Source organism: Lagopus muta, chromosome 34, assembly GCF_023343835.1.
Source record: "Lagopus muta isolate bLagMut1 chromosome 34, bLagMut1 primary, whole genome shotgun sequence".
NCBI lineage: Eukaryota > Metazoa > Chordata > Aves > Galliformes > Phasianidae > Lagopus > Lagopus muta.
In genome coordinates this window covers 69955-97438 of record NC_064466.1, presented here as the reverse complement: position 1 = coordinate 97438, position 27484 = coordinate 69955, and the positions used below count along the sequence as shown (strand labels likewise).

At 55.4% G+C, this 27484-nt stretch overlaps 4 protein-coding genes across 4 annotated transcripts in view; 3 read left to right on the top strand and 1 right to left on the bottom strand.

Annotated features, from left to right (window-relative positions):
- Positions 1–694: 694 nt before the first annotated feature.
- Positions 695–2507, bottom strand: NXNL1 (nucleoredoxin like 1). The gene is made up of 2 exons (XM_048930084.1): positions 2182–2507; positions 695–992 (listed from the first exon to the last, which is right to left on the bottom strand). The coding sequence occupies exons 1-2, from the start codon at positions 2505–2507 to the stop codon at positions 695–697; spliced, it is 624 nt and encodes a 207-aa protein (XP_048786041.1).
- Positions 2508–3163: 656 nt separating this feature from the next.
- On the top strand, positions 3164–16163 carry SLC27A1 (solute carrier family 27 member 1). Its single transcript, XM_048930086.1, has 13 exons — positions 3164–3257; positions 3389–3556; positions 6831–7225; positions 8845–9006; positions 9795–9864; positions 9962–10053; positions 10144–10253; positions 11162–11371; positions 11638–11764; positions 11985–12122; positions 13640–13804; positions 14555–14701; positions 15506–16163. The coding sequence occupies exons 2-13, from the start codon at positions 3390–3392 to the stop codon at positions 15661–15663; spliced, it is 1941 nt and encodes a 646-aa protein (XP_048786043.1). The 5' UTR covers positions 3164–3257; position 3389; the 3' UTR covers positions 15664–16163.
- Positions 16164–16400: 237 nt separating this feature from the next.
- On the top strand, positions 16401–20222 carry PGLS (6-phosphogluconolactonase). Its single transcript, XM_048930087.1, is given in 6 exon segments — positions 16401–16863; positions 16866–16891; positions 18404–18458; positions 18461–18504; positions 18620–18758; positions 19828–20222. Coding segments are annotated over 6 exon segments (747 nt in total). The 5' UTR covers positions 16401–16520; the 3' UTR covers positions 19968–20222.
- A 3407-nt stretch (positions 20223–23629) lies between these two features.
- Positions 23630–27484, top strand: part of LOC125686322 (bromodomain-containing protein 4-like) — a 73097-nt gene continuing 69242 nt past the window's right edge. The window contains 1 exon segment of the mRNA XM_048930110.1: positions 23630–23824. The gene's annotated coding sequence lies outside the window, so the exon portion shown is untranslated.

The window sequence follows — 27484 nt, the reverse complement described above, 5'->3', positions numbered from 1 at the left end:
CCCAAGTGATCACATAGGGACAACAACCCAAGGGATGTCCCCAATTGATCACATAGGGACAACAACCCAAGGGATGTCCCCAAGTGATCACATAAGGACAGCAACCCAAAAGATGTCCCCAGTTGATCACATAGGGACAGCAACCCAAGGGATGTCCCCAATTGATCACAGAGGGACAGCAACCCAAGGGATGTCCCCAATTGATCACAGAGGGACAGCAACCCAAGGGATGTCCCCAATTGATCACATAGGGACAACAACCCAAAAGATGTCCCCAATTGATCACCTAGGGACAACAGCCCAACGGATGTCCCCAGTTGATCACATAGGGACAACAGCCCAAGGGATGTGCCCAAGTGATCACATAGGGACAACAGCCTAAGGGATGTCCCCAATTGATCACATAGGGACAGCAACCCAAGGGATGTCCCCAAGTGATCACATAGGAACAGCAACCCAAGGGATGTCCCCAATTGATCACATAGGGACAACAACCCAAGGGATGTCCCCAAGTGATCACATAGGAACAGCAACCCAAGGGATGTCCCCAATTGATCACATAGGGACAACAACCCAAGGGATGTCCCCAATTGATCACATAGGGACAACAACCCAAGGGATGTCCCCAGTTGATCACATAGGGACAACAACCCAAGGGATGTCCCCAGGTGACCCGACTGGGTCCCAGACATCCCTATGAGGACTCATCACCATCCTCCTTCTGCTCTTCACTCCCGGATTTCTCCCCCTTGCCCAGTTTGTACTTGAGGCGCCGGAAGGGGTCGCTGATGCTCCTCCTGGCACAGTCATCAAAATCCTCAGCCAGTCGGAAATTCCTGTCCACCAGCTCAGCTGCCTCCTGCCAGTTCTGGAAGCAGGCAGGACCCATGCTGGTGATCTCATCCACGGCGTTCCCGACGATGACGTCCCCGTTGGGTTTCAACACCACCACCCTGGGCACCTCAGACACCGCAAAGCGCAGCTCCAGTTCCCTGCAAAGGGAAGAAATCTCAATTCAAGACCTGCTGCACTCAGAGTTCCTCGGTATTCATTAAAGTACAAACTCCAAAATGGCTCCAAGAGGGGCTGGAAGGAGTTGTCAGTGTTACCTGCACCTCGCTCGGCCGTTAATGACGTTGTGGTAAATCCCATTTCCTAATTGAGTGTGTGGCAATCAGCCTGTGGCAACAGGACTGGGCCTGGATGGGTCACAAGGACCCTCCCAACCCAAACCATACTGTGGTTCTATGATCTTGGGTTCTATGGATCTACAATCCTACGATTCTACCGTCTGATGATTTTTAAGGTCCCTTCCAACCCAAACCATTCTATGGTTCTATGATCTTCAAGGTCACTCCCAGCCCACGCCACCCTAAAATTTTGTGATTCTGTGACCTTCAAGGATCCTTCCAACCCAACCCACTCTGTTCTTCTATGATTCTTTGACCTTTAAGGTCCTGTTCAGCCCAACCATTCCATGATTCCATCTTTCTATGACTCTATCATCCCACCACCTTTGAGGACCCTTCCAACCTAAGAATTTCTGTGTCTCTACGGTTCTATGTTTCCATCTATAATCTTTGAAGTCCCTTCTAACCCAACCCATTCTCTGTCTCTTTGATCTTTAAGAAGCCTTTCAACCCAAACCCAAGACATTGTATGGGTCTGTGATCTTTTTAGGTCCCTTCCAACCAAACCCAGTCTGTGATTCCATGATTCTCCAATCTTTAAGGTCCTTCCAACCAAAACCATTCCATGATTCTGTGATCTTTAAGATCCCTTCCAACCAAACCCACTCTATGATTCCACGACTCTGCAATCTTTAAGGTCCCTCCAACCAAAACCATTCCACGATTCTGTGATCTTTAAGATCCCTTCCAACCAAACCCAGTCTGTGATTCCATGATTCTCCAATCTTTAAGGTCCTTCCAACCAAAACCATTCCATGATCCCGTGATCTTTTTAGGTCCCTTCCAACCAAACCCACTCTGTGATTCCGCGACTCTGCGATCTTTAAGGTCCTTCCAACCAAAACCATTCTACGATTCTGTGATCTTTTAAGTTCCCCTCCCACCCAACCCAACCTACAATTCTATTATCCTTACAGTCCCTTCCCTCCCAACCACTCCATCATTCCGCACTCCTACGACCCCAAAGAACCCCCCCAACCCCACCACCCACCTCTTGAACTCATCCCCGAAGGGTAACGACAGCCACCTCTTGGGCATGGACTTCAGGAAGGCCTCCTCTTGCTGCGCGGTGGCGTCTTGGGACACGTACACCAAACACAGCTGCGATGCCCGTTCCACGTAGAACTCATCTGTCAACCTCACAAAGAAATCCTTCAGCCGTGGCACGAAGCTCCGGCACTGCGGGCATTCAGCCGCCCCGAAATACAGCAGCATCACTCTGTTCTCCAGGGCCAAACACAGCTCCCTCTCCGTCTCCACCTCATCCCGGTCTCTGTTGTTGACGATCAATACTTTCCCAGCGAACAGAGAAGCCATGGCGGGGGGGGGGGGAAGGAAGGGGGAGGGTGGCGGATCCCAATGAGGGATGTGCAGAGCAGCGAGTGTCCAAACGGGGCGGGATGAGACACGCAGCCCTCCGCGCTTCCCTCCCCCCGCCGCTCCCGGCTGCTATTCATAGCCGAAATCGGATTAAAGCGAGGGGTCAATGAATGCGGGGACGGCGCTGCGTTGGGTCCTGGCACGGATCCCACAGCGTTGGGGGGATGAAAAACGGGGCAAAGCAACGGGACGTCGCCCAGCACTGAGTGGGAACAAACAGAGGAGCAAACAGCAGCTCGTTTTCTATTAGATTTAAAGCCAAAAAAAAAAAAAAGTCTTTTCCCGGTGCGGCTGCCCCGGTTTCCTCGCACGGAGGGCAGTGGGACGAATCCTCCGTTCCTCTCCGCATTAACTGGAGAAATGTGAAGGACAACTCCGTTTCCTATTGGAATTACGGCTCGAACGCCTTTTCCCGCTGCTTTTTGCCCGATTTCCCCTTCCCCTCCGCGGCGGCAGCGAAGCGAAACCTCCGCTCCGCTCCGCTCCCTTCCCGATCCGCTCCGCTCCCTACCAAGGACAGCTCCGCCCTTTCTCCTCGCCCAATCAGAGACCTCCCTCAGAGCTCTCCACCAATCAGATCGCGAGCCGCCGGACTGTCCCGCCTACCGGTGGGCAGCCCACGCTTCCCCGAAGCGCCGCTCGGAGCTCCTCGGTCGGATCCGCTGCGGGCAGCGGAGCGGTGCGGAGGTACGGAGGAGCGGAATGTGGGGCTCGAGGGGGGGGGTTGGGAGGTTGGGAGGACGGGAGGGGTCACAACGGGGCCGGGGTTGTGGATTTTTAAGGCCCGGTGGATTTGTGACCGCTCCTTCCATCCGCAGCATGCAGCCGGTGGGGGTTTGCACCGCGGCGCTGGGATCGTTGGGGCTGATGAGGTTCTTCGGGGTTCCGTGGGTTTGGAGCCTGGCGGCAGCGCTGGGCATCGGCCTGGGAAGCGGAGGTTGGAGGCTGCTGAGGGTGATCTGCAAAACGGCGCTGCGGGATCTCTTGTAAGTGGTGCGGGGCTCGGCGTTCTGTGCCCTACGGTGTGCATCGAGCCCGGGACCCACAGCCGGCGTCCTGTTCCCAATACCCAAAGCTTTGTGCCCGGTATCTGGTATCCAGTACCCAGTGTCTGGTGCCCGGTAACCGACACCCAGTGCCCTATGCCCAGTGCCCAGTGCCCAGAATCTGTTGCCCAGTATCCAGAACCTGGTGTCCAGTGCCCTGTTCCCAGTACCCAATGCCCTGTGCCCAGAATCTGGTGCCCAGTACCCTACATCCAGTGCCTGGTACCCTGTGCCCAGTGCCCAGAATCTGGTGCCCAATATCCAAAACCTGGTACCCAGTGTTCTCTTCCAGTACCCAATGTCCCGTTCCCAGAACCTGGTGCCCAGTGCCCTATGCCCAGTGCCCAGTGCCCAGAATCTGGTGCCCAGTATTCAGAACCTGGTGTCCAGTGCCCTGTTCCCAATACCCAATGCCCTGTGCCCAGAATCTGGTGCCCAGTACCCTACATCCAGTGCCTGGTACCCTGTGCCCAGTGCCCAGAATCTGGTGCCCAGTATCCAGAACCTGGTACCCAGTGTTCTCTTCCAGTACCCAATGTCCTGTGCCCAGAATCTGGTGCCCAGTGCCCTATGCCCAGTGCCCTGTGCCCCAAATCTGGTACCCAGTACCCAATATCTGGTACCCAGGTCCTCTTCCCAGTACCCAATGCCCGGAATCTGGTGCTCAGTACCCAATGTTTGGTATCCAGTGCCCTGTTCCCAGTACCCAATGTCCTGTTCCCAGAACCTGATGCCCAGTGCCTGGTACCCTGCGCCCAGTGCCCAGAATCTGGTTCCCTGTATCCAGAACCTGGTGCCTAATGCCCTGTTCCCAGTGCCCTGTACCCTGTGCCCAGTGCCATGTGCCCAGTGCCCAAAATCTGGTGCCCAGTACCCAATGTCTGGTACCCAGCTCCTCTTCCCAGTACCCAGTGCCCGGAATCTGGTGCCCAGTGCCCAGTACCCTACATCCAGTGCCCAGTACCCTGTGCCCAGTGCTCTGATCCCAGTGCCCAGAATCTGGTGCCCAATACCCAATGTTTGGTACCCAATGTCCTGTTCCCAGTACCCAATGTCCTATTCCCAGAACCTGGTGCCCAGTGCCCTATGCCCAGTGCCCAAAATCTGGTGCCCAGTACCCAATGTCTGGTACCCAGGTCCTCTTCCCAGTACCCAGTGCCCTGTGCCCAGAATCAGGTGCCCAGTATTCAGTGTCTGGCACCCAGTGCCCAGTACTCAACACCCAGTGCCCAGAATCTGGTACCAGTACCCAATATCCACAACCTGGTGCCCGGTGCCCCTTTCCCTGTGCCCAGTGCCCCATATCCCCGACCTGGTGCCCAGTGCCCATAAACCTGGTGCCCAGTGCCCTTTTTCCTGTACCCAGTGCCCAATATCCCCAACCTGGTGCCCAGTTCCCTTTTCCCTGTGCCCAGTGCCCATAAACCTGGTGCCCAGTTCCCTTTTCCCTGTGCCCAGTGCCCAATATCCCCAACCTGGTGCCCGGTGCCCATAAACCTGGTGCCCAGTGCCCCATATCCGCAACCTGGTGCCCAGTGCCCAGCGCGTGGCACCCAGTGCCCCATATCCCTACACCCAGTGCCCAGTAACTGCTGCCTAATTCCCAGTGCTTGGCCCCCAGGACGTGCTGCCCTGCAGGATGCCCATCCCTCACCCACCCCACTGCCGTCCCCACGCTTCCAGTTCCACCCCAGTGCCAGCACTGCTGCCGGTCCAGTTCAGCCACTCAGCCCCAGTGATGTGAGGATGTTTCTTGCTCTTCACTCTGCCTTTGAGGAGTGAAATTCAGGGATGGGAGCAGCATGAGGAAAGGCCACTGTTATCCCTGGGAGCTGTCGAGGGTGTCTCACTGATTTCCGCAGTTTTTAGCCCATTTTTGGGGGTGGATGTGCTTTGAATTTGTAAGGATTTAAGGCCGTTGCCCTGGCCAGCGCTGCCTGGCTTTGCCGCGGCTGTCACTGAGCCTTGAAGAGCTGTTTCCTCCCGATTGCCCGGCGAGCTGGGAAGAATGGCAGAAAATAAACCGGGCGGAATAAAACCCTTTAAGTATCTGGAAAAGTGTGGCTCACGAGACAAAAGGCTCCTCTGTTCCGCGCTTGGCACCGCTCCGCGGAAGGTCACCGCGCAGCCCGACCGCGGCCAACAGCTCCGTTTGAGGGATCCCTTCCCCCTCCCCTCTGTGCTCATTGACACTCAGAGCTGCGGGGGTTTCTTTCAGGGCTGACATTAAACGACGTTTGGGGTTTTCTGGGGGTTCTTGCGAAGTCTCGTGGCGCAGTAATTCCCTCTTTGATGTCGGCGGAAGAGAAACGCGCCGCGCTGCCTGCATTCGGTCCCACCTCCAGAAGGGAGCAGAATCTGTGCTGCTGTTCTGATATGTTATCCATCATTCCTTACGTGGTCATTGAAATCTGTGTTTTCTTCATCCCCTCTGACCATCCCAGGGCCGAAAGGGGAACCGTTGGCTTTGTTTCCTTCCTTGCTTTGCTTTATGAGTGGTGATGCTGGCTCTGTCACTTAAATAATGACAGATCCCAAGGCGTAAAACTGGATAAATAGCACAAAAATGCTGAAAATCCTCCTGGCAAGAGAGGTGCTGCCTATGTAAGGTCACGTTTCCCTCCCAGGTGAAAGCAATCATTGCAAAGCTTTTTTTCCCCGCTCATATCCTTAAAAAAAAACAACCCGTGGCTTAGCATCACCGCTTTGATTTGACACCAACGTTCAGATTTATGGATCACCCCTGGTTTGAGGCATGGAAGGTGCCAGAATCGTTGGTGTTTTTGTGAGTTTTTGTTACCATAATGCTAAAAGCCATCGTTTTCCATAGAGCGGCAGCGATCCGAAGTTCAGTGTCAGCGTGGTTGAGGTGTCCAAGGGGTTGGATTCCAATGGGACTCCCATAGGGGGGGGTACAAACACCGTGTCTGTGTTCCCATATGGAAATCAGTGCTGTGTTTGACTCAGAAGCATCAATATTAAAGAAAAAAAACAATAACAAATGAATTAATTTCAATATCAAAGATTGTAAAGTAGACCAAGAGCCATCCATGAAACTTGGTTGCCTTCCATATAACGCCAAGGGTGTCCCAACAGAGAGAATCATTGATGTCGGTACCAACATCATATTTCCTTCCGGAGAACGTTGCAATTCCTTCTGGAAAATGCTGCAAATCCTGCTGGATTTCTTATTTCTTCTCTTCCTTTGCTTCAGCGGCCTCTCGGTGCTGTTACGAGTCAAGTACAAGTTACGACGGCACCAAAAAAACAACACCACCATTCCCAAGATGTTCCAGGACGTCGTCCGCCGGCACCCCGACAAAGTGGCCCTGATTTACGAGGCCACGGGTGAGAAGTGGACCTTCCGGTGGCTGGACGAGTATTCCAACGCCGTGGCCAATTTCTTCTACCAGCAAGGCTTCCGCCTCGGGGACGTCATTGCCATCTTCATGGAGAGCCGCCCCGAGTTCGTCGGCCTCTGGTTGGGGATGGCGAAAGTCGGCATCGAAGCGGCCCTCATTAATTTCAACCTGCGTTTGGATTCGCTGGTTTACTGCATAACGACGTCAGGAGCCAAAGCGGTGATTTTTGGAGGGGAGCTGTCCTCAGGTGGGGCGCCTGGGTGATCGTAGAGTCGTGGAGGGGGTGGGGATGGAAGGGACCTCCATATTGTAGAACCATGGAGTGGTTGGGTTGGAAGGGTCCTTGAAGATCATAGAGCCATGGAATGGGTTGGAGGGGTCCTTGAAGATCATAGAACCATGGAGTGGTTGGGTTGGAAGGGTCCTTGAAGATCATAGAGTCATGGAATGAGGTCGAGGGGTCCTTGAAGATCATAGCACTATAGAATATTAGGGTTGGAAGGGTCCTTGAAGATGATAGAGCCATGGAATGGGTTGGAAGTGTCCTTAAAGTTCAAAGAACCATGGAATGGTTGGGTTGGAAGGGTCCTTGAAGATCATAGAGCCATGGAATGAGGTCGAGGGGTCCTTGAAGATCATAGCACTATAGAATATTATGGTTGGAAGGGTCCTTGAAGATGATGGAGCCATGGGAAGGGTTGGAGGGGTCCTTAAATATTATAGAACCATGGAATGGTTGGGTTGGAAGGGTCCTTGAAGATCATAGAGCCATGGAATGGGTTGGAGGGGTCCTTAAGGTCATAGAACTGTAGAATGGTTGGGTTGGAAGGGTCCTTGAAGATCATAGAGCCATGGAATGGGTTGGAGGGGTCCTTGAAGATCATAGAACCGTGGAATGGTTGGGGTGAAAGGGTCCTTGAAGATCATAGAGCCATGGAATGCGTTGGAGGGGTCCTTAAAGATCATAGAACTGTAGAATGGTTGGGTTGGAAGGGTCCTTGAAGATGATAGAGCCATGGAATGCGTTGGAGGGGTCCTTAAAGATCATAGAACTGTAGAATATTAGGGTTGGAAGGGTCTTTGAAGATCATAGAGCCATGGAATGGGTTGGAAGGGTCCTTAAATATCACAGAACTGTAGAATGGTTGGGGTGGAAGGGTCCTTGAAGATCATAGAGCCATGGAATGGGTTGGAGGGGTCCTTAAAGATCATAGAACTGTAGAATGGTTGGGTTGGAAGGGTCCTTGAAGATCATAGGGCCATGGAATGGGTTGGAGGGGTCCTTAAAGATCAGAGAACCATGGAATGGTTGGGTTGGAAGGGTCCTTGAAGATCATAGAGTCATGGAATGAGGTCGAGGGGTCCTTGAAGATCACAGAGTCATGGAATGAGGTCAAGGGGTCCTTGAAGATCATAGCACTATAGAATATTAGGGTTGGAAGGGACCTTGAAGATCATAGAGCCATGGAATGGGTTGGAGGGGTCCTTGAAGATCATAGCACTATAGAATATTAGGGTTGGAAGGGTCTTTGAAGATCATAGAGCCATGGAATGGGTTGGAAGGGTCCTTAAATATCACAGAACTGTAGAATGGTTGGGGTGGAAGGGTCCTTGAAGATCATAGAGTCATGGAATGAGGTCGAGGGGTCCTTGAAGATCATAGCACTATAGAATATCTGGGTTGGAAGGGACCTTGAAGAGCACAGAGCCATGGAACAGTAGAATGGTTGGCATCTGGACCTCGATCTTCGGGTCCTCTCACTGCAGCGACGTTTCGGGGCACAACAGGACATCACACAGATTATTTCTGCCACTGTTCCTGCCGTGTTCCGTTTCTTGCAAAGCGTTTCTGGCTTTGTGTTGCAGCAATAACCGAAGTGAACGGGATGCTGGGAAAGAACATGGCCAAGTTCTGCTCCGGTGACTACAAGCCAGAAGTTGTTCCTGCAGAGACCAGGCACCTGGATCCTCTTCTGAGCACTGCATCCAAGTCACCACCAACTCAGATTCCAGCCAAAGGCTTGGATGGTTGTGTTTATCAGCAGTCCTCATTTCTTAGTGGGGTGTCCATAAGAATCCCAGAGCCGTAGAATCATCAAAGTTGGAAGAGACCTCAAAGATCATTGAGTCCAACCGTCAGCCTATCACACCATGCCCACTAGACCACAGCACTCAGAGCTGGGCTAGGAGACAGCAAAGGAGGGGTTAAATCAACCCTGTTTGGGGTCACAGATAGAAAAAATATATATATATATATGGGGAAAAAAAAGAACAAATTGTAAGATTGTGGTTCCAGGATATTCTGGATTAAGTTTCTCAGTAGCTGAGATTTGAGAGGAAAAAAAAATAGAAGATCCAGGTTTGAAGGCATTCTGGATGAATATTCTCCGCAGCTGAGGTTTCCGTGCCCATCTGAGATCAATCAGGAGTAAGATTCTCAGTGCTGAAGAAACTCCTTCAGAGTTTTCACTGCAGGGCTTTGGGTATCCTGCCCTACCCTCAGCTTTTCCTCTAGATTGCTTCAGAATCAGGGTCTGAGCTGGAGAGCTCCTCAAATCCCGGGACCATCGGTGCAGAGATGTGTGGGTCCCAACCTCAGAGCTCTGCAAACTCTTTGTGTGCATTTATTTATTTACCTCTATGGACAACATCCAGACCTTCTCCTAGGGTACGCTTCAACACCCGTGTTAGACTTTGAGCCGTGGTCAAAGCCCGTCCTCAAGTGCCCTGATAGGAACAAAAAGCCTAAAAACACCTTTTTACCAAAGGTTTTCCCAGAGGTCGCTTTGCCTGATGCCTGTTTTCTGCTCTTGCAGATCGGCTCTTTTACATCTACACTTCAGGCACCACAGGAATGCCCAAAGCTGCCATTGTGGTGCACAGCAGGTGAGGACCCGAGGAGGCAATTTCTTTCTTCCGATGCTTTTTCGAAGCTGAAGCTCGGTTCACCCCCACGTCCTCATCCTGGGCCGTGTCCTTGCAGGTATTACCGCATCGCTGCCTTTGGGTACTACGCCTACAGGATGCACCCAAAGGACATCCTCTACAACTGCCTTCCGCTCTACCACTCCGCAGGCGAGCATCCCCTGCCCCAAATCCACGTTGGGATCCTCCACGTGTCCCCACGGGCGACCCCAAGCCAACCTCGGGCTCTTTCTTTTCCAGGTAACATCATGGGGGTCGGCCAGTGCCTCATCCACGGCCTCACCGTGGTCATCAGGAAGAAGTTCTCCGCCAGTCGCTTCTGGGACGACTGTGCCAAGTACAGATGCACGGTGAGGGCTCTGCTGGCTCGCTGCTTCGCTGCCCATCTCCACCTGGTCCCCTTGTCCCAGAGCCATGGGAGGAGTCAGTACGGTTTGATAGCGGTTGACATAACGAGCGGAATTACCTCAGCAGGTGGGATTTTGAAGGGGGATCCCAAGCGCTGCCCCCTGAGTTATAGTTTGGACAAGTGAAATCCTCACGTATCTCCAAACAATCTGTTTTATTCCCTTTCCTGAGCCTTTCAGTGGGTTTTGTAGAAATATTCCCCATCCCAGTGTTCTTGGTGCCTCATAGAAAATAATAAGGCTCCGGTAAAGGGAGAGTTTCCGTCCCCAGTGAAGGCAGTGGTGGAAATTCAGTGTTTTCAGGATGTGTTGGAATGGAGTACAAACACAACAGGTTTTAAATCCAGAGCTTTGGTAATTTCAGCCTCAGGAAAAAAACAACAGCCAGCATCCAAACCTTCATCGTTTCTCTGTAAGATGTGCTGCGGCGCGATGGAATCGCCAGCGCCATGGTAGGGATGTGGGATGGAGACTCGGGGATGTCCTTCACCCACCCTCACCTGCTCGCTCCGTAGAGCCATCAAGACTGAATTTCCAAACACAAACATCTGTTGCAATTTGGGGGAAAGGTCTTTGAGGACTTGAGTTCTCTTGGCAGCTCGCTGTCGCTGAATGCTCGCTTGTGTCGGTGCCAACGTCACCTACTAATTTAAGCAGCTCTTTCTCCTTCCCGGTGTTGATCTGACCCTCCTCCCAGTAGGAGTATTTATAGGTGGTAATCGGATCCCCAGCCAGCATTCACCTTGTGACATCAAGCTCTTTGCTTACAGCCGACCGCTTGTTCCCCCAACCTTCCTGGAGCGCGGCCCAGAACCCAATCCTGAGCGATGTCTTTGTGTTTGCTGCTTCAGATTATTCAGTATATCGGGGAAATCTGCAGGTACCTCCTGAACCAGCCAGTCCGAGAGTCGGAGACGCAGCACTGCGTGCGGCTGGCGGTGGGCAACGGCTTGAGACCCACCATCTGGGAGGACTTCACCAAGCGCTTCCGCATCAAGCAGATCGGAGAGTTCTACGGAGCCACGGAGTGCAACTGCAGCATTGCCAACTTGGATGGGAAGGTGAGGGAAGAGGAAAGGTGGAGAGGAACGAGCAGAAGGGGAAAAGCTCTGCTTGCAGCCCCGGTTCTCTGCACATTGCATTCTAGAGATGGTAAAGAGCTGAATTGGTAAATAAGAGCAGCGTGCGCACACAACAAAAGGAAAAACTCAGGGCAAATTTCCCTCTCAAACGGAGAGGGAATAAAGAGCAGAGAATTCCCAGCATACAAAACCCAAGGCATTTTCTTCAGCATTACAGGCTGGCTTTTTTTCCTGTCTTTTGGAAGGTCGGTGCCTGCGGCTTCAACAGTCGGATCTTGCCCAACGTTTATCCCATTCGTTTGGTGAAGGTGAATGAGGACACGATGGAGCTGATCCGCGATTCCAGGGGGCTGTGCGTCCCGTGCCGCCCAGGTGAGCCTTGACTTGAAGCCATTTCCCGCAGTTCTTCATTCTAAGAACAAATACTTCACGAGCTCTGATGGGTTTAAGGGGTTCGCGGTGTCGCATACGGGTTTTCCCTTCTAGATCTCTGATGAGTTGCTTTAATGAAGATCTTTGGGACGAGCAATGATGTGATGGAAAACATCGTAACTCGGTGTTGTCTTGTGCTGTTCGGCCCTCTTTCCTGCAGGAGAGCCAGGATTACTCGTAGGTCAGATAAATCAACAGGATCCCCTGCGTCGCTTCGACGGCTACGTCAATGAGAGTGCCACCCACAAGAAGATTGCTTACAACGTGCTCCAGAAGGGGGATCAGGCCTACCTGTCAGGTACTGGGCTCACTGGTACTGCAGCTCCTCAGCATTGATCGTGGAACCGTGGAAAGATTGGGTTGGAAGGGACCTGAAAGGTCAGAGATCCATGGAGTCACATGGGTTGGGTTGGAAAGGACCTGAAAGATCAGGGATCCATGGAGTCACATGGGTTGGGTTGGAAAGGACCTGAAAGATCAGGGATCCATGGAATCCCGTGGGTTGGGTTGGAAGGGATCTTAAAGATCACAGAACCATAGAAGCACATGGGTTGGGTTGGAAGGGACCTGAAAGATCATAGAATCATGGAAGGATTGGGTTGGAAGGGACCTGAAAGACCAGAGATCCATGGAATCCCATGGGTTGGGTTGGAAGGGACCTGAAAGGTCAGAGATCCGTGGAATCCCATGGGTTGGGTTGGAAGGGATCTTAAAGATTATAGAATCATGCAAGGATTGGGTTGGAAGGGACCTGAAAGGTCAGAGATCCATGGAGTCACATGGGTTGGGTTGGAAAGGACCTGAAAGGTCAGAGATCCATGGAGTCACATGGGATGGGTTGGAAGGGACCTGAAAGGTCAGAGATCCGTGGAATCCCATGGGTTGGGTTGGAAGGGATCTTAAAGATTATAGAATCATGGAAGGATTGGGTTGGAAGGGACCTGAAAGGTCAGAGATCCGTGGAGTCACATGGGTTGGGTTGGAAGGGACCTGAAAGGTCAGAGATCCGTGGAATCCCATGGGTTGGGTTGGAAGGTACCTTAAAGATTATAGAATCATGCAAGGATTGGGTTGGAAGGGACCTGAAAGGTCAGAGATCCATGGAGTCACATGGGTTGGGTTGGAAGGGACCTGAAAGGTCAGAGATCGTGGAATCCCATGGGTTGGGTTGGAAGAGACCTGAAAGATTGTAGAATCATGAAAGGATTGGGTTGGAAGGGACCTGAAAGGTCAGAGATCCGTGGAGTCACATGGGTTGGGTTGGAAGGGACCTGAAAGATTATAGAATCATGGAAGGATTGGGTTGGAAGGGACCTGAAAGGTCAGAGATCCGTGGAGTCACATGGGTTGGGTTGGAAGGGACCTGAAAGATTATAGAATCACAGAAGGATTGGGTTGGAAGGGACCTGAAAGGTCAGAGATCCATGGAGTCACATGGGATGGGTTGGAAGAGACCTTGAAGCCCATCCGGTTCCAAGCCCTGCTGTGGGCTGGTTGCCACCCACCAGACCAGGTTGGTTTGGTGACACCTGACCCCAGTGTCTTCTTCTGAGAGGAGCAGTTTGTGTTAGTGCTTGCAAGTTGCCAGCTGCTGAGCTGCCCTGGCAGCAATGCTTTCGTTTCGAGGAAGGGGAAGTTTTCCTCTGCCCTTTTTCTGCAGCTGCAGCTTCATTCTCTCCCGTAATGGTGGTGGAAAGTCACTCAGCTGGTTCTGCAATTCCATGGGAAGAAGACAGCGCAGCATCTAGGGGGAACAACAGCTGAAGCACAGCTGAGCTGAGACCCAAGGTGATTCGGTGTCTTCTCTCCCTCCAGGAGATGTGTTGGTGATGGATGAGCTCGGCTACATGTACTTCAGGGATCGCAGCGGAGACACTTTCCGATGGCGAGGAGAAAACGTCTCCACCACAGAAGTGGAAGGGATGTTGAGTCACATCCTCAACCAGACAGACGTCGCGGTGTACGGAGTGGAAGTGCCAGGTAACGTCTCAAGTCAGAATTCTCAAGCTTTAGGGAGAAGAGAAATAAGAAAACTCACCAAATGTGCGTCACGCTGCGGGGCGGGTAGAATTTGGTCACCTCTACTGAAACCAGGCACCTGAAAAGGAGAGGATGGAATAGAGGCCAGAAGGGAGTTTGATGCTGTTGCATTCGTTCTGAGCGGTAGGAATCACCTGAGATGTGGGCATAAGGCAAATCCTCCAGGCCCCCAGCATCTCCGCAGCCTCCGCTGGGCTCAGTTCCCCATCAGCCCTGACCTGGGGAGCCCTGCACTGGGCCCAGTGCTCCAGATGGGGCCTCCCCAGTGCAGAGCACCCTTTGGGCAATGCATCCCAGGGTTCTGTTGGCCTTCTTGGCCACCAGGACGCCCTGCTGGCTCGTGATCAACTGCCACTCAACCACTGGTCAACTGTTGGTCAACCACTGGTCAACCTGTTGGCCTCCATTGGCCTTCTTGGCCTTCAGGGCGCACTGCTGGCTTGTGGTCAACCATTGCCCACCAGGACCCGCAGGTCCTTCTCTGCAGAGCTCCCTTCCACTGCTCAGCCCCATCCCGGACTGATGCATGCTGTTTTTCCTCCCCAGGTGTAGAACTCTACACTCGCTCGCGTTGAGCCTCATCAGGTTCCTCTCTGCCAAACTCTCCAGCCCATATCTACACTTGAATCTCTTCAATATTTCATGCTTAACTCATGCTACCTTTTTGTGTCTCCACCTCTTTTCTTTCAGGAGTGGAAGGAAAAGCTGGAATGGCAGCAATCGCAGATCCTAAAACGAAAGTGAACCCCAACATTCTTTACCAGGAGCTCCAGAAAGTTCTGCCTTCCTACGCCCGGCCCATTTTCCTCCGTCTTTCACCCCAGGTTGACACCACAGGTAGGTGCAGTCCCCATCTGCTGCCCTCGGCCAACTTTTAGCTCGAAGGGGGAACTTTTATTTGGCAGGGAGCTGAGAAAGCAGCCCTCAGGCAATGCGCTGTAACTGGAGCCGCTTGGTTGGCTGCCATCCATCTTCTGCCAGAGGTTGCGTAATGAAATCCTCTCTTGTAGTCAACAAATGCCATGAATAAAAGCCAGAGCTCAGTCTTAAGCCAGCAAACAAGCTCGTTACAGGCTTTAAAACTGAAGCACAGCGGGAAGAAAGCTCTCTGAAATGGTATCCGTGTGGCTGCAGAGGAGCTCTGCGTGCACAGAGCGCTGCTGAGAAAAGAGGGGCGGAGGTTCTGAGCCCCCCTCACTCTGTGCTGCACATTCTGCTGCCTTTCATGGGCCATTGCGTGGTCCTGTTCTGGTCACACCGTGTCTGCATGCCCTTAATTTTGCTTATAGCACAACCAGCAGCCACGGCAACAGGAGATGCTTTGGCTGCTTGCTTTGGTGCTTTAAATATCCTGGGGTTGCAGAGAGCTCTTCCCATTTTCTGGGAATCCACGGAGCCCTTCCAGTTTTCTGGGAATCTGCAGAGTTTTTTCCATTTCCTGGGAACTCCAAGAGCCACTCCGTGTCTTTGGAGAAGTAAAAACTGCACGAGCTTCACATGGGAACACGGTGGCAAACAGAATATTTGCAAATTCTTAAGCAAAACTCTGACTGGAAACGAAATGCAACGTTTTTCTCTCACGGCGTTTCGGATACGAAGCGTCTCCTTCAAAACATTTTCTCCTTTCTCCTTTCTCTGAAGGCACTTTTAAGATCCAGAAGACCCGGCTGCAGAGGGAAGGCTTTGACCCCCACCAGACATCGGACCGGCTGTATTTCCTGGATGTAAAGCTGGGCAAATACGTTCCGTTGGACGAATGCCTTTACGCCAGGATTTGCTCCGGGAAAGTCGCCTTGTGATCGAGCCTGGATCAAACCTTGAAGAAGGCGGCGAGGAAAACGATGATTCACTGGAAAGATGAGGCTTGTGGGAAGCTGATACGCAACGTGAGACCCTCCGACAGCGAAAGCACCAGCAGGGAAACCCCCCTCGGGGTGTCGCCCTCACCTAAAGCACATTAACCAGCCAGCACTGACCCATTAACCCGCTGCCGCGCCGATAGAGGGCTTTTTGTGACTGCTCCCCGCTGCTCTGCTGTCATGGCAGAGGTTCTGTGGTGACTTTTACGGCGGGTTTGTTTGTGCTCCGGCTGCGGGCTGTACTTAACGAGTTAGGCTTTTAACAGAGCAGTCTTTAATTGCGTTAGGTCACGGTTTTTACCTTAACGACGCCTGGAAATCTCACACGTGCCGAGCCCTCGGGGCTGGGAGTTACGGACATGAGGGGTTGAGGCCTCTGAGCTCGGAGCAGGCTTTGGGGTGCAGGGAGGTGGATGGAGGGCAGCCGTGCTGCGAGTGAGGAAATGTTAATGAGTGCTGCTGAGCGAGCTGTGATGTGTTTTCATTGCTTGGGGGGGCACGGGAGCCAGGCAAGAGTTAACACAGAGGGACGGCTGCACGCAGCGTCTCCATCCACTGCTTCTCGCCGAAGGTGAGCCGGGCTGAGGCTGCGGGCGCGGGGCTGAAGCCCTCACGCAAGGCCCAGGCCTCAGCCCTCAACTAGGCCGCAGGTTGCTAGGCAACGCGCAGCACTTCCGCCTTTCTTTCCGAAGCCGCCTTCGGCGCGCTCCCCAACTTCCGCCTCCCGCTGTGACGTCACATCCGGCCTCCGCTCCCCCACTTCCGGTCTCCGCCGCTCCCCGCTTCCGGCTGCCGCCATGCCGGGCCGCATCTCGGTGTTCCCGTCCCCGCAGGAGCTGGGCTCGGCCCTGGCGCAGCTCGTCGTGCAGCGGGCGGCCGGGAGCGGCGGCCGCTTCTCTCTGGGTCTGTCCGGAGGCAGCCTGGTGGGGCTCCTGGCCCGGGAGCTGCCCTCAGCCGCCTCCACCGGCGCTGCCAACGGGGCGGGCCCGTGGCTCTTGGCCTTCTGCGACGAGCGCCTGGTGCCCCCCGAGCACCCGGAGAGCACCTTCGGGGCGTACCGGGCTCAGCTGCTGCCGCGGCTCCCGGCGCCAGCTCCGACGGTCCTCGCTGTCGCTCACGGGCTCTCTCCGAATGCCGCGGCGCGGATTATGCCGAGAGGCTGCGAGAGGTACCGGGGAGGGGAGGGGGAAGGGAGGGGGAGGAAGGGGGCGAGGGGAGGTGAGAGGGGGGGAGGGGGGAGAGGGGGGGTGAAGGGGGGGAGGGGGGGTGAAGGGGGGGGAGGGGGAGAGGGATGGTGTCAGGGGGCGTCAGAGGGGGGAGGGAAGGCGGGGGGCTTCATGAGGAGGCGGGACCCCCCCCCTCTTTCTTCTTCCTTCCCCGTGTGAGGAGCTGGGATCCCCCCTTCCCTATATGAGGAGCGGCTCCCCCCCATCTTTTTCCTCCCCTATATGAGGAGCTGGAATCCCCCTCCCCCCCCCAATACCTTTCCCTCTGCCAGGAGCTGGGGGGTCCCCAACACAAGGACATCCTTCCCCAGGATTTGGGAGAATCTCCTCTCCCCCTTCCTCCAAGATCTGGGGGACTCCCCCCACCGCAACCCCCCTGTTTCCCCCAGGATTTGGGGGACTCTTTCCCTCCCTTCTACCCCCCAGGATTTATTTTGGGGGGACGCCTCCATCCCCCCCAGGATTTGGGGGACCCTTTCCATCCTCCAGAATTTATTTGGGGGACTCTTCCCCTCCCCAGGATTTGGAAGACTCTCTCCTCTTCCCCATTTCCCTCCCCCCCCCCAGGACCTGGGAAGCTCCCACTGCCCCCCCTTTCCCTCAGGATTTGGTGAACCCCCCTCCTCCCCCCAGGATTTGGGGGACCCTTCATCCTCCAGGATTTATTTGGGGGACTCCCCCATCTTCTTCCTTCCAGGATTTGGAAGACTGTCCCCTCCCCATTTCCCTCCCCCCCCAGGACCTGGGAAGCTCCCACTCCCCCCCTTCCCTCAGGATTTGGTGAACCCCTCTCCTCCCCCCAGGATTTGAGGGATTCCTTCCCTCAGGATTTGAGGGACCCTTCCATTTTCCAGGATTTATTTAGGGGACTCCCCCATCTTCCCCCTTCCAGGATTTGGAAGACTCTCCTCTCCCCATTTCCCTCCCCCCCCCAGGACCTGGGAAGCTCCCACTGCCCCCCTTTCCCTCAGGATTTGGTGAACCCCTCTCCTCCCCCCAGGAGTTTGGGGGACTTTTTCCCTCCCTTCTACCCCCCAGGATTTATTTTGGGGGACGCCTCCATCCCCCCAGGATTGGGGGACCCTTCCATCCTCCAGGATTTATTTGGGGGACTCCCCATCTCCCCCTTCCAGGATTTGGAAGACTCTCCTCTCCAGTTCCTCCCCCCCCCCAGGACCTGGGGAGCTCCCACTCCCCCCCTTTCCCTCAGGATTTGGTGAACCCCTCTCCTCCCCCCAGGATTTGGGGGACCCTTCCATCCTCCAGGATTTATTTGGGGGACTCCCCCATCTTCTCCCTTCCAGGATTTGGAAGACTCTCCTCTCCCCATTTCCCTCCCCCCCCAGGACCTGGGGAGCTCCCACCCCCCCCTTTCCCTCAGGATTTGGTGAACCCCTCTCCTCCCCCCAGGATTTGGGGAGCTCCCACCACAACCCTCCCCCCTGTTCCCCCAGGCCTTCCATGGCGATGCTGTGCCCGTCTTTGACCTGCTGCTCCTGGGCCTGGGGCCGATGGCCACACCTGCTCCCTGTTCCCCAACCACCCCCTGCTGCAGGTGAGTGTGTGTTGGGGTGGGGGGGAGGAAGTTGGGGGTTAAGCAGCTCCGCCTTCTCCCTTTACTTTGTTCCAATTTAGTTTTTAATCCATCGGTTTTAAATGATTCTTGATAGGAGAAAGAGAAAATTGTGGCTGCTATCACCGATTCCCCGAAGCCGCCGCCGGAGCGCGTGACGTTGACCCTCCCAGTGCTGAACGCCGCACGCACCGTGGTGTTCGTGGCCACAGGGGAGGGCAAAGCCGCCGTCCTAAGGTTGGGGACTCTGTGGGGAAAGCTTTGCTGCCCCCTGCAAGGATCTGATTGCGTTGTGGTGGCACAGAGGTGTTTTGGGGATGGGGTTGGAGTGGAGCTTTGTGGTTCTGTTTCCTTGTAACTCCTCTGTGGTGAAATGGAGTCGTTTTGGGATGGGGTTGGGATGGAGCTTTGTGGTTCTCTTTCTTAGTAAACTCCTCTGTGGTGCAATGGAGGTGTTTTTGGGATGGGGTTGGAGTGGAGCTTTGCGGTTCTGTTTCCTTGTAACTCCTCTGTGGTGAAATGGAGCTGTTTGGGATGGAGCTTTGCAGTTCTCTTTCGTTGTTACTCCTCTGTGGTGGAGTCGTTTTGGGATGGAATAACTCCTTTCGTAGTAACTCCTTTCTTAGTAACTCCTCTGTGGTGAAATGGAGTCGTTTGAGATGGGGTTGGAGTGAAGCTTTGCAGTTCTGTTTCCTTCTAACTCCTCTGTGGTGAAATGGAGGTGTTTTGGGATGGGTTGGGACAGAGCTTTGCGCTTCTCTTTTGTGACAACTCCTCTGTGATGAAATGGAGACGTTTTGGGATGGAATAACTCCTTTCGTAGGAACTTCTTTCTTAGCAACTCCTCTGTGGTGCAGTGGAGGTGTTTTGGGATGGGGTTGGGATGGAGCTTTGCGGTTCTGTTTCCTTGTAACTCCTCTGGTGGTGAATGGAGCTGTTTTTGGGATGGGGTTGGGATGGGGTTGGGGTGGAGCTTTGCGCTTCTCTTTTGTTGTAACTCCTCTATGGTGAAATGGAGCTGTTTTTGGGATGGGTTGGGATGGAGCTTTTCAGTTCTCTTTCTTAGTAACTCCTCTGTGGTGCAATGGAGGTGTTTTGGGATGGGGTTGGGATGGAGCTTTGCGGTTCTGTTTCCTTGTAACTCCTCTGTGGTGCAGTGGAGGTGTTTTGGGATGGGGTTGGGACGGAGCTTTGTGGTTCTGTTTCCTTGTAACTCCTCTGTGGTGAAATGGAGGTGTTTTGGGATGGGGCTGGGACAGAGCCTCTGCGCTTCTCTTTTGTGACAACTCCTCTGTTTCATCCAACAGCGCATTTTAGAAGGCAACGAGGAAAACCTCCTCCCCGCCGCCCGCGTCCGGCCGCACACGGGGCAGCTGCTGTGGTTCCTGGATGAGGCAGCAGCCAAAGAGCTGACGGTGCCCTTTGAGAAGCATTCCATCCTGTAGGACCAAACCCTCGGCCGATTTACTGGGGATCGGTCAACCACGTGCGCTGCGGTTTGAGGAACCCACGTGAGCAGCGGCGGCGCGTTGAGGACGGCGTCGTGTTTTTGCGGAGCACAGACCGAGGTCGTTCCTTCGGGTTCGGTGCCGGGCTGCGAAGCCGGGAGCGACGCGAGGTGGTGGTTCTCATGTTTTGTGAACGGTGGCTGTGATGTTTTGAGGAGCGCGCGGTATTAAACGTACGGATCTCAGCTCTGAGAGCGTTTGCCATAGAATCATAGAATCACCAAGGTTGGAAAAGACCTCAAAGCTCATCCAGTCCAACCGTTCACCTATTCCCAATAGCTCCCACTAAACCATGTCCCTCAACACAACATCCAGCAACTTCCACTCGGTTGCAGCCTTTCATGCAGCACAGCGAGGAGCAGAGCCTCAGCTGATACAGGGGGTGGGGTGGCACAGGGACACCCAGCTGCTCCGAGCTCTCCTTTATTTTTCCCCTGTGGTTTATTGGATCCGTCCCCAGTGATTTATTTATCTCCAGTGCAAAGCCACATCTCCTCCCTGTCCCGTTTCCTTTACGTCTGCGCGGTGGCGCAGGTTTTGTTTCCACCTTTTCAGTCCCGGCGCTTTCTTTGCTGTTGTTTGACGCTTTTGCTGCTGTCACTTTCCCAGCAGTGATAGGGAATGGATCGAAACCACGCGATGCCCAACAGCAGGAAAGCAGCAGCGCTCCCAAGTGAAGAACCCACAAGGATTATTCAGAGGCAGAGAGCAGCTGGCACCGTCCTACAATCCTCCTCCCAGAGCTCTGGTGCCTCCCCAGCGCTCCCCACAGGGCTTCCCAGTGCACCCTATGGCACCAAACGTGACTCCCATACAATTTCATGGTGCTGTTGTGCATTTGGGACCTTTTCTCATACTGCTCACATGCACCCTCAGCAGAGACGCTCATCTCTACAGACTTACCACGCTCATCTTCTGTTTCAGGGAGATTGTCACTCCCTGTTTGCTCGTTTATCGCTCTTCAGAGCTTTGTCTGAAGCTTTACCTGCACCCTCAACGTGCTGCAGATCATCTGTGAAGGTTAAGATGCCTCTGGAATTCTCCTCGCAGACTTCAGCCAGCGGACGCAGTGAGGTTCTCTTCTGATCTGCTGATTTCATGTCTGTAACCTTGCAAAGAACCACAAAGTTCTTGTTAAAACCACAAGGCTGCTTGTTTCTGCTGCCAGCAGTCTTATCGTTTCCAAGGAACAACTCTCTAAAAGCTTCCCAAGCCCTTCAGTCTCCTTCAGCTCTTCACAAGCTGCTGTTACCACCATAATTCCGAGCTTGATGTTGTTCACGTGGTCTTGAAATGAAAGCTTGAATAAAAAGAATAAATAATGGATGAAGATGTGACCACAGCACTGACCTCATCACAGTTATAAATTGTTCCCACTCACCCAGATCATACATTCATCCTGCACTGCAGCTCGGGCGTTAATTTCTTTCTGCTCAGGAAGATTCTTCACAAGAGCTCCCTCCTGTATCGCCTCCCTGGTGTCCCCCCAATGCTTCCCAAAAGGTCTGTGGAGTTCATGCTGCCTGAGAACCCCCACTCTCCACCCTACACGCAGTTTTGGTACGCAAGGTCTGCAGGCGCCTGTGAGGAAGGACTGTTTTTGTTCCATTACAGTGAACGCCCTCCAGGTAACCTGCAGCAAGGATATAAGAGCTGGTTAAGAGAAACTGAGGTGCTCATGCATCTCTTCCTTTCAAAAGCCAGAGCTGAAGAGCCAGGAGCTGCAGCTTGCAGGGTGGACTTGAGGTGTCCGTCAGTGTGGAAGCACCGCAGGGACACTTCCCAAAAGGTCTGCGGTGTTCACGCTGCCTGAGAGCCCTTCCTTTACACCCTATGCGAGAGATGGTCATCAGCAACCTGCAATCTCCAATAGTTCCAGGGTTCTTATCTTGTCGTAGCAACAATCCTTTTCAGGCCCTAATGAGAACTCAGACAACGAGCCGGGCTGCTGGGCTGGGCTCAAGAAAGCATTTGTCTCCTTGGAGACACGGATGAGGATGGCTGGTTTGTGGGAGAGTTGATGCACAGCACCAGAGGTCTGATCCTTTCCAATCCTCATAGAATCGTACGATTCTGGTGGGAGAAGCTTCAGATGACGTCCAGGGTGCAGACCTGCCTGCAGAGCTCCGCGATCTCCTGCTGGATGCCGCTAACGAGGAGAGATTGGGCAGCAGGAAGCGATGGTCGCCATGCAGGGATCTGTTCTACGGAGATCCGTGAAGATCCGTGTCTGTGCGTTGGGGGGACACAGAGCTCCCATCACAACAGCAATTCCTGCACCGTATTCCTGCATTGATGGATGAAAACCACCTCCTGTCCCCCTCGGGGTTCCATCAGCAGCAAGACCTGTAAAACTCCTCGGGTTGTGGCTTCCCAGCAGGAAGGGCACTTTATTTCTGCTTCTTTGAGGCGAACGCCCCCCCCCTAGGTTTCCTGCGTTGTGCTTGGGGCTCTTCCTCAAGGCTGACAGCCGGTTTTAACGCTGCCTGTTTGAACCCGCGGCTGCTGCCCCACACAGCGCTGCTTTATTCCCCTCCCAGCGCCTCCTCCCGCCTGGAGGCGCTGAAGCAGCCCGATGGCCGCCAGGCTGCGGTTCTCTCCCGTCCTTCCTCCGCTCCCCTGTCTCAGTCGGCCTCCTTTCGTCGCACCCCTCGGTTTTTCTTTGCCGCCTTCAGTCCCGCCCGCTCCTCAGCGCCTCCTCCTGACGGCGGAGAAAATGGCGCCCGCGCCCGTCACCCCCCCCCCCCCAAAAAATCTCGCGAGAGCGCCGCCCCACCCTCACTCTTCACTTCGTGAACTCTCGCGAGAAAGTGATCGCCGCGCACTTGGGGAGGTCTCGCGAGAACGGCGCCTCCTGTCATTGCAGGAAATGGCGGCCGCCAGTGCTGCTCCCGCGCGCGTCTTCTCGGGAGCTCTCGCGAGAACTCGGCCTAATGGCGGCGCCCTGTCAACTTCCCGCCTCAGCGCGGCCCCTCTGTGGCACCGTCTGCTGGCGGCGGTTTTTTCCTCTGAAAATCGCCCCGTATCGTGAAAATCCCCCATTCCCGCAGGACCTGAGCTGCTGCTGCCCTTCCTCCGACCTAAGGAGGGGGATTCCCCCTCCCCTCCATGCCCTACACCCCCTTCTCCCCATGCACTAGAACTCCGTTCCCCTCCATGCATTGCAACCCACTTCCCCCATGCATTGCACTGCGGTTCCCCCCATGCACTGCATCGCATTCACCCCCCATGCACTGCACCCCATTTTCCCCATGCATTGCACCCCATTCACTCCCAGTGCATTGCATCCCATCCCCCCCATGCGTTGCACCTCATTCTCCCCCGTGCATTGCACCCCATTCACCCCGCCGTGCATTGCGCTGCAGCTCTCCCCATGCATTGCCCCTCCCCATTTATCGCACCCTGCCCCCCCTTTGCACTGCGTTTCCTCCTCCCGTTCCCGAGCCCCACTTTTCCCTCCACCGCACCGCATTTCCCGCCCTTTCCCGCTTCGCCCCGCCCCGCTTTTCCCCCGCCCCGTGACGTCACGTGAAGGGGCGTGACTTATCGGCTGTGGGCGTGGCTCGCCTGCCGTGTGGGCGTGGCTTGCTCCCCGTGTGGGCGTGGCGCGGCGGCGCCGTGACGTCGCTGCAGCGCGGTGAGGTCAGTGCGGCGCCGCTGCCGGACCGCTGCCCCTCGGAGCCGCTCCCCCCGCCCCCCTCCTCCTCCTCCCCGACCGCTCCGCGACGCCTCCCGGGTCCCGGCGGCGGGAGGGCGGCTCGGCCGGGCCCGGAGCGGCGCTTTCGCCGCCTGAGGTGAGCTCGGGCCTAACGCGAGGGGCGCGGCGGCGGCGGCCTGGGGTTGGGCGTAGGGGGGGGGGGGGTTACGCTATTCACATCCGCGCTTACGTCGCCCCGCTGGCGTAGCCCGCATTGCGTAACGCGGCCGCTGCGTCAGGGAGCGCTACGCAAAGTGCGGGCGGAGGTCGGGGCGCGTTGCGCCAACGGCGTAGCGAGGGGCGCGAGGCGCGGGACGCGCTGCGCCAACGGCGTAGCGAGGGTCACGCGCCGCCTGCGTAGGCCGTATTCTTCACGCCTCCACGCAAAGTGCGCACTTCGCTGTTTATGGGAGAAGGCGGTTTCGGGGCGGGACCCGCGGCTCCCCGAGCGCCGAAATGAGCTCCGAGCGCCGAACGGAGCTCCGGTGCCGCGCCCGTCCCTCCCGCCCCTCCCCTTGAGCGCTCCGCTAACTGCGTAACCCCCCCTCCGCGCCGTTTGTGCAGCGCAGAAGCGGGGTGAGCGGGCGCGGGGGGCGCGCGGCGCGGCCTATCGCTACGCCGTTGGCGTACGGCGGCCCTCGGGGCTGCGCCGTCGGCGCGGGGCGGTGCGCAGAGTGCGGGGCGCGGGGCGGGGCGGAGCGCGGGGCACTTCCGGCCGCCGCCATTTTGTCCGCGGCCCTCGGGAGGAAGCGGCGGCGGGCGAGGCCTTCACAGCCGCCGTCGCCTCGCGGCCCTCTCCCTCCGTCCGCCTCCGCGGTGCCGGTGAGTGGCTCCCGCCGGACCCGGCCGTTCTTCGGGGGATCCGCGGCCGGGGGGAGGCGTTCGGGGCGATCCCGGTGCCTTCGGTTCTCCGTTGGGTTCTCCGCCGTGAGGCCGCGCCGTGCGGAAGAAGCGGGGGTGGATCGGGGCGGCGGGGCGGGGCCTGGAGGCGGCGGAGCGAGGAGAACCGAGCGGCACCGGGTCCGGCCGGCGGTGCCGCCATCCGTTGCTCCGAAGGTTTCGGCCGGGATCGAAGGGATCCCGAACGGGGGGAGGGGGGGGGGGAATCCCGGAGTTCTTGCCGTTGATTTCTCGCAAATCCCCGCGTTCGTCAGCACGAATCCCCGCCCTGCGCTTAACGGCACGGAACCCCGAGAAACAGCTCCAATAACAGCGCTAAGGACAGCCCTAGGAACTAACGGGCCCAGTAACAACCCCAATAACAAACGGCCCCAGTCACAGACAGCCCCAATAATGGCCAGCCCCAAGAGCAACCCCAATAACAAACAGCCCCAATAACAGCCCTAACAACTAACAACCCCAATAACAACGAGCCTCAATAACTAACAGCCTCAGGAAAAACCCCAATAACAGCGCTAATAACAGCCCCAAAAACAGTGCTAAGAACTAACAGCCCCAGTAACGAACAACCCCAGTAACAACCCCAGTAACAACCCCGATAATGGCCCCAAGAACTAAGAGCCCCAAGAACAACCCCAGTTAACAGTCAGCCCCAAGAACAGTGCTAATAGCTAACAGCCCCACTAACAACCCCAATAACGGCCCCAAGAACAGCCAGCCCCAGTAACGAACAGCCCCAAGAACTAACAGTCCCAGTAACAACCCTGATAACGGCCCCAGTAAGGAACAGCCCCAGTCACAACCCCACTAACAGCCAGCCCCATTAACAGCCCCAGTACATCCCATTTCTTCAGCAGATGCCCACCAGATCCCCCCAGTTCCCCCTCTGACATCCCCCCAAATCCCCCCTCTGATCCCCTCCCCATAATTCCCCCCTCTCATATTCATTCCTCCCCCTGATCCCCCCCAGTTCAGCCCATATCCCCCCCCAGACCCCATTCTAAACCAAACCCTCCCCGGCTGGCAGCTCCAGACTTCCACCCCCTTCCCCCCACTCCTCACCCTACATCCCCCAATCCCCTCCATGCAGACATCCCCCATTTCTTCAGCCCCCATCCGTTTATCCCCCGCATTCCCTTCACCCCAAACGTCCCCCATTTCCTCAGTGCAGCTCACATCCCCCAAACGTTTCCATCCCGGCAGCTGACATCCCAATTCTTCAGCACAGATCCATCAAATACCCCTTAATTCTCCTCCCTGAAGGATCCACCTCCGTCCATTGCTTTGTGCCCTATAGCAGTGGGGCTGCTCCTCTTGGCTCCCCACAACCCCGTTTTGTTGCAGGCCCCCCTTTACCCCCATCACATCCTTCTGCCCTCTGTGTTCTCCCTGAGTATTTCACCGTTCTTTATTTTTACCTCTTATAAGCTTCAAAACAACCCCAGAAACCTGCAGGTATCCCTTTTCCGCAGGGTTTTTTCCCCTCTGAGAGCTCCTTAATGCCGTCCCACTGTTGGGATTTGTCCTCAGCTCTCCATAAAACCTTTTGCCATCGGTTTAAGGCAGCCTGAGGGGGGGATGCTGGCGGGGTTTTGTGTGCAGCACGGCGTTGCTGGGATGGAAGGGGTGATGCTGGTAGATGCTGTGGCCCTGCGCTGCGTGCCGGCTCAGCTGGAGCCGTTCCACCCAGCCCTGCCTGCCTCCTTTCAACTTCGGGGGCGGATGCGACGACTTTGGCTGTTTGTTGTGGTTCTGGAAATGGGGTTTCGTTACCTCGAATGATTGCTGTGATCCCGAAGGCCGAAGCTCTGTGCTCAGCCCTCCGTCTGCTGGCATTTCCCACCCCGTGGCGCTGATCTGGAGGGAGCTGTGCTCCTGTTGGGCTGTAAATGTAAAACAACCCCGTGAGACGACAGCAATGGGCCCCTGCCCCGTCCTGCTGCAAACGCAGCACTCAGCACCCAAACGGGGCTTTCCTGGTTTGTTTTGCACCCCGGCTGTGCTAATTACTGTAATTACCATGAGGCTGAGTAACTGTTGCTGCTGCATTATCTGATGATAAGCGTGGCTTTAAGGGAGGGGACCGGCCGTTAGCTAACGAAGCGGAGCCCTCGTTAGCACGAATCCCATGCATGCATCACACGGGAGGCTGTGTTTGCAGGGCTGCAGACCCGCTCCGTGTGTTGCTGCTTCGTTAACTCCTCGGTGCTTTAATTTCCACCCGGTTTGGGGCTGTTTGGGAGCATTTCTGCAGGGCTGGCTGTAAGGACGGCGGTCATCTCTGCTGTGTGGAGGAGGAGCTCTGCACTCTGCACGGTCTGGAGTCATTGCAGGAGGTTTATCTCGGAACGACGGAGATGATTTTTGTTCTTATTCGTCAACAAATGACTTTTCCGTGGCCACGACTTTCCTGCCTGGGCTGGAGGAGGCCCCGCACGGCGGTGATGGAGGATGCGACGCCGCTGGGATTTGCGGTGACAAAAGGGGTTTGGTGCCGTTGGAAGGACCTGACGCCGTTTGTGTGGGCTCAGCAGGCGAAGTGCTGCTGTCAGCTCCCATCACAAAGCCAGCAGATCCAAAAACCGTGGGCTGGTTTCCCACCTTTCAGCTCCGTGTTCAATCCCTGCGCTCCGCTCCTGCCTATGGAAGGGTCTGTCGCTTCGGGATGCGCTCCGCTGCTAATTAACCCCCTCCCTTAACGAGCTCAGGCTCCACCGGAACGGGCGACACGGATCCAGGGAGACGCAGAGCAGCTCCAAAAAAAAACCAAAACAGGAACTTTGGGCAGCGATGAGAACAGCGTTGAATATCCTGAAACCTGAAACCCTGCGCGTTCGTTCCCGGAAATGGGAAGCTG

Coding starts and splice junctions, on each gene's coding strand:
- NXNL1 (XM_048930084.1), bottom strand. CDS start 2,507: ATGGCTTCTCTGTTCGCTGGGAAAGTATTGATCGTCAACAACAGAGAC. Junction 993..2,181: donor TTCGGGGATGAGTTCAAGAG/GTGGGTGGTGGG, acceptor TTCCCTTTGCAG/GGAACTGGAGCTGCGCTTTG.
- SLC27A1 (XM_048930086.1), top strand. CDS start 3,390: ATGCAGCCGGTGGGGGTTTGCACCGCGGCGCTGGGATCGTTGGGGCTG. Junction 13,805..14,554: donor GTACGGAGTGGAAGTGCCAG/GTAACGTCTCAA, acceptor CTTTTCTTTCAG/GAGTGGAAGGAAAAGCTGGA. Junction 14,702..15,505: donor ACCCCAGGTTGACACCACAG/GTAGGTGCAGTC, acceptor CTTTCTCTGAAG/GCACTTTTAAGATCCAGAAG.